The sequence below is a fragment of the Montipora capricornis genome, chromosome 12 (genome assembly GCF_036669925.1).
Source record: "Montipora capricornis isolate CH-2021 chromosome 12, ASM3666992v2, whole genome shotgun sequence".
In the NCBI taxonomy this organism is placed as follows: Eukaryota; Metazoa; Cnidaria; class Anthozoa; order Scleractinia; family Acroporidae; genus Montipora; species Montipora capricornis.
This window is the reverse complement of record NC_090894.1, coordinates 36,421,118-36,432,437: the sequence shown is the minus strand read 5'-3', so window position 1 is coordinate 36,432,437 and position 11,320 is coordinate 36,421,118. Positions and strand designations below refer to the sequence as shown.

Genomic DNA, 11,320 nt, shown 5'->3' with positions numbered 1-11,320 from the left:
CTGCACAAGTTCCCTGTTTTCCCTAAAATTCCCCTGTTAATTAAGATTCACAATGGTGGTAGATTTTTCTTGTATTCTGAAGGAGCTGCTGCCACTGGGATTGGGGTGGGGGGTCTGGATGAAAAAAATCTCCAGATTTTAGATTTCCAGTGGTTGGCATCTCTGGACTATTTGTCTCTAAAGTTGTGAAAGTTTTGTCTTTTTATGTTAAAAATAGTTTTTATCTCTGTGTAATCAATTTAATAGGTGGTGATGATCGCCGTGTCATGGTTTGGAATGTTGAAAAATGTGTTTATGGAAGTGGAACACCAGTCAGTTTGAAAGGAGAGCACAAATCTAACATATTCTGCACAGTGTTCGATAACGAAAACAGACACCTTTTTTCAGCAGGTATGAGGGATCAGTTTAATTCAACTACCCCCTGTTTCAAATCATGTTGCCTCCGTTGGACCGTAAACTCATGATTTAATAGCAAAACTAGAATTCACTTGACCCTAATCAAGTGCCTGGGTAAGAGGTCTGTATGGATGTTCTTCATTTGGTGTAACAAGCTTGAGAAGATTATAATTATCATTGAGTTTGTCACTAATTATTGCTGTTGTAACCCCCAGGTAATGATAATATGGCTCTGCGGCACGACTTTGAGACGTAAGTGTACTGGATACCATTCTACTTCTTTGATTTGAAATGTTTTTATTATTTATTTCTATTTTTTACTAAGGCAGGTTTGGAAAACAATAAGCACTATTTCTACACATCAGGAATTTGAAATTTCAATTTCAGTTGTTACATGAAGGGTCTAATATTCAGGGTTCGTGCTACTCCTTGAAGTCCTTGAAAAGCCCTGGAATTTAATTTTGGACTTCAAGGGCACTTGAAAGCCCTTGAAAGAAAGGATTTTGTGGGAAACTGCTTGAAAACTCCTTGAATTTTTGCTTAGGTGAAAGTTGTAGAGATTGCATCATGCCAAGAGAAAATAATGATCATACTAAGTTAAAGACATTTCAAAAATTGAGCAAATTGACTATTGGGGAAAGATTAATGCAAAAATTAAATTGGCATGAAATCTCCTTACAAACACTCCTTGAAAACTCAATTTCTGGTTCTTGAAAACTCCTTGAATATCCCTGGAATTTGTTATACAAAATCCAGCACGGACCCTGAATATATATTGAAATGGTTAGAACTACTGTAGTAGGATAAATTGACATTGCCTAAACATTGTTTCTTTAATTAATTCTTAATAATATTATTATTGATCCTTGATAGCTGAAAATGACCTGTGATGCACTGATCATTGCTATGCTGAATTAACTTTGTTCCCATCTACAATGTACTACATTCTTTATTAGGCTGTTATAGATAAATGTTGCCATTTAGTGATGATGGAACATTGGCGAAATCTTTAGTGAGTCAATCAGAACTTGTTTTCCCCAGCTGGTAATATTCTGAGGTGGGATCCTGCCGATTCTTTCAGGAATCTCACTTATGTCCCCGGTGGGATCCTTCCTCATTTAGTTGAGTCCAAAGTGCTGAAAACCCAGCACTGAGTGTTTCAAGGTTTTCATACAAATGTAACTGTTACAGAACTACAGCACATGCAGTGTAAAGTATTAAGGTGGCTTAAACTAGTTTCAACGCTTCCAAGTAACACTCATATTAGAAGGATGAGCACCACAACAATGTCTTAGCAATTATTGTGAAACCAAAGGAAACTAGAATTATTGCTGAACAAGATAAGTCATTATTGTTAATTGTAATATGTCACCAGGCCAATTGGCAAGCCCTGTAAAAACACCCTCTATTTTTTTTAGTTGCTTACTGTATATCTCAAAAACAAAGTTGGTAACTCCCATGTTCTATTTCTCAAAAGCAATCGGAAGGGCAAGATTAAACTTTTTGCAAAGTTTAAGAAAATTCTGTCCAGTGAATTCAGAGCCATGTGAATTCTGTGATGTTGTTAAAGTGGCTCTGAATCCGCTATACAGCATTTTTTAAACTTTGCCGAAAGTTTCATTGTGGCCTTCTGACCACTTTTCAGCAATAAAAAAGGGGGTCATCAAGTACGTTTTGAGATATGAGCAAGTAAATCCAAAACATAGGGTGATTTTGCTAGACTTTCCCGTTGCCAATGAAGGTAACTTATTACATCGCAATAATATTATGATCACATCTTGTTTGGAAATAATCAGTGTTTCATACAGTACCATAACATTGCTGTTATGTGATACAGTGTTGTAGCATCTTTAGATCTAAAGAGAGTGTCTTCTAAGTGTTGAAACTATTTTGAGCCAACTTAACTGACACTGAATGTTAATGTTTTCAGTGGTGAAACAGTTGGCATGTACTACCATGATGACCCAGTTTATGGACTTCATGTCCATCCAGAAGATAGCAATGCCTTCCTTACAGCTTCTGATGATGGAAAAGTGTTGTTGTGGGATATAAGGGCTTCTTCAGTTCGAGGTATGGTTTGTCCATTTTATAATAATAATAATAATAATAATAATAATAATAATAATAATAATTATTATTATTATTATTATTATATAAACTGAAAACAATTCTCCATTCTAATATCAATTGGTCAGTGCTCAAAGCAAGCCATACTAGATAGCCAATCAAATGCTCGCCTTGGATGGTGCAATTTTGCGTGATTATGTCACATTGATGCGTGTGTGTACATGTAGTTTCTGCTCAAAGAGTCTGGCTCACCCACTTTACATTGTGTGCCTTTGTTGTTGTTATCCAGGAATTTGCAATGTCTACTTCCATATAATTATGGGCAAGTATCATTAAGGTCTTTCAGCTTTCGAGTAAGAAATGAGAACAATTTCGTCAGGGAAATAAAAAATGTTTTGAAGATCCTAGGGGGAAATAATTATCCTGTGAAATTAAATGAATTTCGATCACAGAAAACAGCAGAATACCTCAAGTGCCATTTGAGCACTTTTTGTGGTAGTGCACTACACGCTATGTCACCGGGTTGTAAGAGCGTCAGTCTGTGGTAACAATAGGCCCGCAGCGTGTGCATAACCCACGAACATAAACAGGTCTGTTGCAAGCTTGCTTGATTAACTTTCAACAAAATGACAGCAGGTATGTTTTGCAGGTTGAAGGTTGCTGGTTGATTTAATTATAACTGGAAAACGGCTGGCACTTAAAAGAAAGGTAAAGCGATAGACTTAACCGTGACTGTTACATGAATAGCTAACCTTAGGCTTAATTAGGCCTAAAGAAAAGTTTTTAGGCCTAAGGTTAGCTATTCATGTAACAGTCACGGTAAGTCTATTGCTTTTATACCTTTCTTTTAAATGCCAGCGGTTTTCCAGTTATAATAATTAAATTTCAACCTGCAACCTGCACCCTGCAAAACATACCTGCCGACAAAATGAGCCCCAAAATCGGCAACAATTTGTGACACTGATGAATAATTAAGCAGTTGTTATTTTCAAAACAGTGGAATTACCTGGTGATAAACTAACTTGTCTAGGAAAGTATATTTTTGACATTGCAGAAACAATGGTCAACCTCAAGTGTTGAATTCGCACATTTCTTGTCAATTTTTAAAACACTTGAAAGAAAAAAAACAAAAACCTGGTGTCTTGCCAGCATTTTGACACAGATGTACACGTATCCTTTGTTTCACTCTGCCTGCTGAATTTGATGTCACTTTCGATTTACTTGTTCAGCCAAAAGTGCAATAGAAAAATTGAATGTAGCAAAAATCTCCCAAAGTGTTTTTCACTGATTGTAACTTTATATTCTCGGTTCAAAATTTAAGTTGTTTTCATGTCTTAAATTTTATTGGTGATGGCAAAATATTATTTTTATTCTCAATCAGCACAACTGAAAACTTCCTTCTGCTCTTCCTAAAAGCTGTGTATCAATACTGGGTATTTAATTAATTTTGCATCAAAATTAATTTTGTTTTGCATAAAGCAGGCTAACAAAATCTGTACCTTGCTTAGTTCACATTTTTGAGCATTAAAATAGAATTTTGGGTCCTATGTTATGTGATGGCAAGTCGCCAGACAGGGATTAACTTCAGTGAACTTTTGTCTTAGAAAGCTGTCGGATTCTCAGAGTTCACAGTTAAACTTGTGGCGAAAAAGAAGTTGTAAGGGAACTTGAAAGTGATCAACATATAAGCCTGGAAGCCAATGTTTCTTGATTCCCTTTTTTTTTTATTCAATCTTTCTGGGTTTAATATTTTACTAGTAACCACATGTATTCTCAGGAGGGCTATTTGCCATCTACCATGACACTATAATGATAGACAGTACCAAAACAATAATTATTGTGTAAGTACTAGAGCTGCATATTATGCAAAGATAACTTGAATCTCCTGGAAGACCAAACGCAGCTCAGTTGACGCAATGACGCAATGCTGCAATGCGTGCCTATTTTGTATGAAGCATGGAGGTGCGTCTGTAGTAAATTCACTTTTAAAATAAGGACAAATTTTCTTATTTGGGGTTCTATAATTTTATGATTTTAAAGTAAGGAAGTTTGTCTTATTTTTAGGCTCTAACTTTATAATGACACTGAACCTTACATGTAAATTTGAGTTTGAAACAAAGCTAATTTTTTTTAATTTATCTTAAGAGCATACGAACTAAAAACTAGTAAGGTCATTCTTAATTTAAAATTCGTCATTTAAGAGCGAGCCATGCCATTTTGTAGAATTTTATGCAAATACATGTATATCTTTCAATGGGGAGAAAACAGTTTTCGAAGTGACCTGAACTGAATATATTTACAACTTTTAATTGTGAAAAACACCAAAAACTGTAACTCGATCTCAGCTCAAACTTAATTCAAACTCAACTCAAACTCAACTCAAACTCAACCCAACTCATAACTCAGTGAATAGCCGATCCCTTGAATAAGATGTATAAATTCATCAAACCAAAAAAAATTAAACCACAATACATTGCAAACGTATTTGATTATACCATAAACAATGAAATACAACTATGAAAGAAACTTATAATTATGGAATTTAGGAGAATAGCAAATGTGTGGATTAAACATTACGTAACAGAAAGGAACAACAACAATACTTAAGACAGATTTTACATGTACAATATTTATTACCCACAATAATTTAGCACAAATTGTAGCTATTTGAGGTGGGCAACAATAAAACAATAGTACAGGCTCAAAAAAAAAAAAACAGGAATAAACAACAGCAAGAAAAACTGTTACAAAATAAAGTAAGTCAATTTAAGCTGAGTAACAATAATTGTTGTTAACCCTTTCACTCCTGTGGGGTTCCCCATTGACGAGTAAAATCGTCTGGCGTTAGACAGAGTAAAATCTATAAGTGTCACTGAAAGGGTTAAATGAAGTTTATATGTATACATGTATGTATGTATGTAAAAGTGATACCAAGCCTTAAGATAGGTAGATGTTAAAGACCAAATACCAAACAGAGAGATTATTACTCTAATAGTTGTAGTATCTCAACTCGATTTGGATTCTCCAGTAATCTCAAACTCATTTCTAATCCTTTCACTTCAGGTTCATCAAGTTGTGTTGCTAATCTTGAATCAGCTTTCCATGCTGCTGTTTTTAATCCAGTGGATTATAATGTAATTGCTACTGCCAACTCCAAAAAGGGTGTACAGCTGTGGGATATCAGAGTACCCATAAGGTTAGCAAGCATATCACACTAACAGTGACATAACCCTTTCTTTATATAAGTTGAACAGGAGAGCTTATCTTTCATGCACAACCTCACAATCCAGTAAAAATATCAGCTGTCAGTCAGTTGTAACTTTCTAAGCACTTTTATATTGTAATTTAGCCAAGGGTTGGTCAGCAGGAAATGCAACTTGCAGACAACAACCTCCCTGACTTCATTGTTGAGAATGACCTGGCCCCTGGCAGTTGTTTAAAGGCTGGATAATTTTATCCAGTGGATTAAGTCACTATCCAGAGCATAAAATATACTTCAATTTAAATGTCAGCGAGACGTTTTGCATAATCCTTTACTTAGATGTGCTATAATTGTTCATAATTATTCTCAATTATGTGAGCAAATACAGAAATTGTTGCTCAGATTGAAACTTTCGGATGGTGACTTATCCCACGGATACAGTTATCTGGCCTTTGAACAACTGGGGCCTGGGGTCATTTCTCAAAAGTCCCAAGCCTTTACGGGCCAATTTCGGGTGTTACAATTTCTTCTGTATCTCAAGAACGGAGAGGATTTAAGTCGTCAAACTTCACAGACATGGCTTCCAAAACAAGCGGTTGGCAGTTTCACAAATAACTTCTCAGGCCCGAAAAGTTTTCGGGACTTTCGAAGAGAAACAGGCCCCAGGTTGATATACCAATCGCACACTGGGTTGACATATCATGAAGTCAGTTGGCCAAACTCAACCACATACCCAAGCTCTCTTTATTTCTCTCCCTTCCTGTCAAGAGTAATACCCTGATTGAATCTCGTGAAACCCTAATTAGAAATACCGTAGGTTTTTAGAAAAGTTGATGGGAGGGGGAGGCTGGGTGATTTGCCCTCTTTGTGTTTGGGTGAAGTAAAAAAGAAAGTCGCATTACAGTGAGTGCTGATGAGCATAGTAATAACGCACCCCAAATATTAATGACGAGTGAACGGGCTTTCCGTAAGGTTGCCAAGTTAGTCTCGTTATGTAAATAATGTTAGTGCTGCTATTTTAAGTGTCAACAAGCTCTTAAGTTCTGAGAATTTGAAGTGTAGCCATCTTTAAAATAATTTGTGACTATTATAGATGTGAATGTAACTAACCCTTCCCATGACAGTAAGATACATTGTCATTTTGTCCAATAGCTGTTTGAAGCAGTTTAGTTGTGACATCGGTCAAATGTGTGCCATGGGACTAAAGTGGAACACCACAGGTGACATGATAACAGCTCTTCGTCGCCGCCTCCCTCCTGTTTTGTACCATGTGAAACGCTCTTCTCCAATTGCCCAGTTTCACCATCCTGGCTACAGCAATGTGTGCACTATGAAGAGCAACTGTTTTGCAGGAAGTAAAGATCAGGTGCTGTATAGTTTGTCCCAAACCTGAGTTAATTAGTGCAGTTAAATACGTGTTGGTGTACGTGCATTTTCCAACTTATGGGAGTTGTGAGTTGAAATCAGTCATCACACGATCTATTTCAATGGGACCTCTTCTTAAGGTTGTTTTGTTTTGATATTTGAATGATTCCTAAAGCTCTCAAGAGTGGGTAGCAAAGAAAACAAAAACACTGTCCAGTCACAGCCACGGCCTAGCTGACGTTAATTCAATCAGCAAATGGCAAATGGAGGATTTCTGGTTTCAGTGCTAGTGCTGCGAATTAATCACCATAATTCAATTATTATGGTGATTAATTTGCAGACGTGTAAATTTACATTTGTGGTTCATATTTTAGTATGTCGTATCTGGCTCTGATGACTTCAATGTGTACATTTGGGAAGTTCCAAATGACTGGGATGATGGAGGTCTGTTGATAACAGTTGGAAGAGCATTCCTGGTGCTTCAAGGCCATCGCTCCATTGTTAATCAAGTTCGTTTTAACCGCGCTAACCACATGCTTATATCAGCAGGTGTAGAAAAAGTCCTCAAGGTTGGTTACCTTTTTTATCTGATCGTTTTGATTTATTTAGATATTTCTATAGCTTCCAGAAATTTGTTAATTCCATAATAATGATGAAGGATAGTTTAATGATGTTTTAATGGTCTCTTCATCACTACAACTCTTCTTGACACGATAATTATTAATTGTGACAGCCATCTAAAAAAAAACTTGGATATTTATTCCTTGTTCTTTGAGGTATGGAGTCCTTTCCCGGTTCCAGGAGGATGCAGTAGCACAGATGTTATTCCCGGAAATGTACGTCAGCCTTATTCGCATAGTGACTATCTTGGTTTCATCCAGTATGGTGGCCTCCCTTTGTCTCACGATGAATATGAAAACAGATCAACTGAAGAAGACCCACGCATGCTAGCCTTCTTTGATTCTCTTATTGAGCGTGAGAAAGAGAACTTTTGCTCTGACTCAGATGATAGCACGTGGGAGGATTTACACCTCAGTCTTATCCTTCAAGGCGGAAGTAGCGAGGATAGTGATAATGGCACTATTGGAACAAGTGTGAACCGTCTTCTTGCCAGGGAGCTTCTTCATCGGCCAACCCAAAGATCCCCCGAAAGGGAACCCAGTGCAAATACTTCAGGACAAGGCGCACTTCGACGACTTAGATATTTGAAGAATGCCGCTGTTATTCGAGATCTGTTAAATAGAGACAGTAGTAGTAGTAGTAGCCGCAGTAGCGATGAAGAGACAGGGAATTGCATTCCATTGAATGAACTTGCCAGTGGCGATGACAACGGTCAAAATAGTAAACGTTCCTCCGTAACGTTTAATCGGCCTCGGCGTAATACAAGCAGACGTTACCGTTTTCGCAGCCGTATACGGACGGAAGGCGAAAGAAGTCGTGCGGCAAGCGATTCGTCATCTAATAGCGAAGATCAAAACACTGGGACAAAGACGGAAGCAAATAGTAAGGTTAATGTTCTTTTCGTGGCTCAGGGTAACGATAGCTGCAGTACTGGTAACAATAAGGTTTATAAAAACACAGACGACAGTGATAATACTGACACTCCACGTCTAAGAATTACTTGCGAAAACGGAAATGTAGGGGCGGCATGTAGCGAAGGACATAGCTGCGTTGAAGGCCAAGAAGCAAGCAGAACTTTAAGGAAAGGAAAGAAATATGTTAACTCTGTCGTTTCCTCAGATAATTCCAGGTGTAGAAATAACGCTGATGATGAAAACACGATAAAAACGTTCGAAAAGGAAGATGATTCTGCCTCTGAAGATGATCAAAGATTTTGAAATAATTGCATGTAATATCATTTTGTTTGTCTATGCGAATTTTCCGAAGCAGTAATACCAAGGGTGGATCTTTACTGGAAGAAGAATGCATTTTGAACTTACTCCTCGTGCAAGGGTTATCCCTTCCATCGTTTGGGGTGCAGAGATGGCGCAGTGGTGAGAGCACTCGCCTCCCACCAATGTGTGGCCCAGGTTCGATTCCCAGACTCCGCGTCATATGTAGGTTGAGTATGTTGGTTCTCTACTCTGCACCGGGAGGTTTTTCTCCGGGTACTCCGGTTTTCCCCTTTCCTCAAAAATCAACATTTGACTTGATTTGATTTGCGTTAATTTGTTAATTTCAATCTACAGTGTCCTCAATTAGTGCTCCAGCGCTAGAAGATTAGACACTTAAATAAAGTTCCTTTCCTTTCCTTTTCATTTCTATGAAGTACCCGTTTCTTTTACCCAAAATAATCACTTCCGATGTAAACTAAAACCGACAACGTTGTTAGTGAAACATGCCCGGGTTAAGGCCCTGCCAGTGTAAATTCCGACAAGCGTCATGGCCCAAAAAGTAGCGACAGCACGTAAAATGAAATCCCGACGAATGACATCATTTCTCAGCAAAATTCCGACAGCGACGTCAAGGCCGAGAATTTAGCGACAAAGGAAGAAAAAGGAACGGTGGTTTGGCATATTTTAATTGAAGACCGAAAATACGCCAGAAGTAATTTTGCCAAGGTCAATTTTCTTTGTGCTTCAAGGGGCTTCAAAGCAGGTATAAGAAATCTGATGAGATCTATTGAGCCCCGTGGCATTACATGTTTTTATTTCCTTGATTTCAACCTTCAACTCCCTATCCCCACCCCGCCTACCATTACGCGTCGATTTATAAGGTCAGTTGGTTTCACACAATTTTTCTTTTCGTCCACAAAAATGACTGGAAAGTACGGTGGCCCGTAAGGGTCATGCTGGTGTTGTTATATTCTGCAAGTCGAGAATTTCCTATCTCGACTTATAACGCGAAATCTCGCACTATAAGACGATATCTCGTATTAGAAGACGAGATCTCGCATTATAAGTCGAATGGGACATTGGGATTTTCGGTTTTGCGGTTTTGGCTATTTTTTAGATCGGTTTTTGTGCTAAAAGACTTCGATTTTTCGGTTTTGGTGTTCGTTGCGATTTGCGGGTTTTTCGGTTTTTTAACATCTGGTTAATCTTTATTTAACCACGGTGCAATTCATCAGCAATGTAAAAACCATATGTACAATGAAAAAATTATAGATTGAAGTTTGTCCATATAAAAAGGGGAGGGATGCTCGTCGTCTCGCTTAGGGGTCTAAATTTCCGATTTTGGTCTCAAAATTGGGCAAAACGCAATCATATGTAGCCGTGAAGGTCTCCTTTAGGGTCGCTCGCGAAGAAATATACACTTTTATATTTCTTCACGCAGGTGAAAGTATTTAGATGATAATGTCTTTGCCATCATTAAAAGTCACTGTATTTTTTATTTTTCTTTGTTATAATATGGTCTCTTTTGGGGGTCAAAAAACGCCTGGGCCACGCCCAGATTGGTCTCCTTTAGGGGTTTAATGTAAACCCTAACCGTAACCGTAAGTGGAGATCTCGCATTATAATCGAGATTCCTTTTTACAACGCGAGATCTCGTCTTACAATGCGAAATCTCGACTTCTAGGGGGACACTGGGGAGTATTAGAAACCGCAAAACCATAACAAAATCGGCCAAAACCGAAAACCGCATACAAAACTGTCAGAAAACCGATACAATTTGCATACAGAGCAAACTACACTGACACTTTATTTCATCAAAGTAGTTGTGAATGTCATGGACATGTCTAAAGCCTTCATATCTTTTAGTATCTGCTAAAATCATAGGCTTTCTGCCGCTCTATCGAGCCCGGACTTTGTGGGCAAGCAGCTGGTAATGGAGCCAAGTTAAGTAAACTTAGGAGAATTTGAACAATTTGCAAAAGCAAAAAGCTATAGCTCTGGAAACTTCAATCGAAACTCTCTAATTGAAGATTTCTATTTCAAAACCAAGACCTGACAGTTTGGAGATTCCAATGGAATGTTTAATCTTGGTCTAACACATGCGATTGCACCGAAGAAGCTAACCGATACTGTTTGTTCCTTGTTTTACATGGCAGCAGGAACTTGCTCAAAGGTTAAATGTGGTAATAAACAGATACTTACTTAAAACAGCAGTCGAATATTGAACCTCACCGCCCCCCGGCGGGACTCCCATATAAAAAGGGGAGGGATGCTCGTCGGAAATTTAGTGTTGGGATGGGAGACCAAAACAATAAACCCCTCATGGAAAACAGAAACATCTGACCGAAAATACTATTAACGCTAACAAATGCGAACTCAGCAAGGTACAGATTCTGTTAGCTTGCTTTATGCAAAACAAATATTGATGAAAAAGCAAATAAATATTGATACACAG

The 11,320-nt window shown here is 37.9% G+C and overlaps 1 protein-coding gene across 1 annotated transcript in view; it reads left to right on the top strand.

Annotated features, from left to right (window-relative positions):
- LOC138026653 (DDB1- and CUL4-associated factor 5-like) overlaps window positions 1-8,888 on the top strand; it is a 20,060-nt gene extending 11,172 nt beyond the window's left edge. Inside the window, exons 2-8 of the mRNA XM_068874091.1 lie at window positions 247-390; window positions 612-648; window positions 2,327-2,466; window positions 5,527-5,659; window positions 6,818-7,031; window positions 7,405-7,599; window positions 7,807-8,888. Of these exons, the coding sequence (XP_068730192.1) occupies window positions 247-390; window positions 612-648; window positions 2,327-2,466; window positions 5,527-5,659; window positions 6,818-7,031; window positions 7,405-7,599; window positions 7,807-8,868 (1,925 nt within the window). The 3' untranslated portion in view covers window positions 8,869-8,888. The remainder of the gene's footprint in view (window positions 1-246; window positions 391-611; window positions 649-2,326; window positions 2,467-5,526; window positions 5,660-6,817; window positions 7,032-7,404; window positions 7,600-7,806) is intronic.
- The last annotated feature ends 2,432 nt before the right edge of the window (window positions 8,889-11,320 follow it).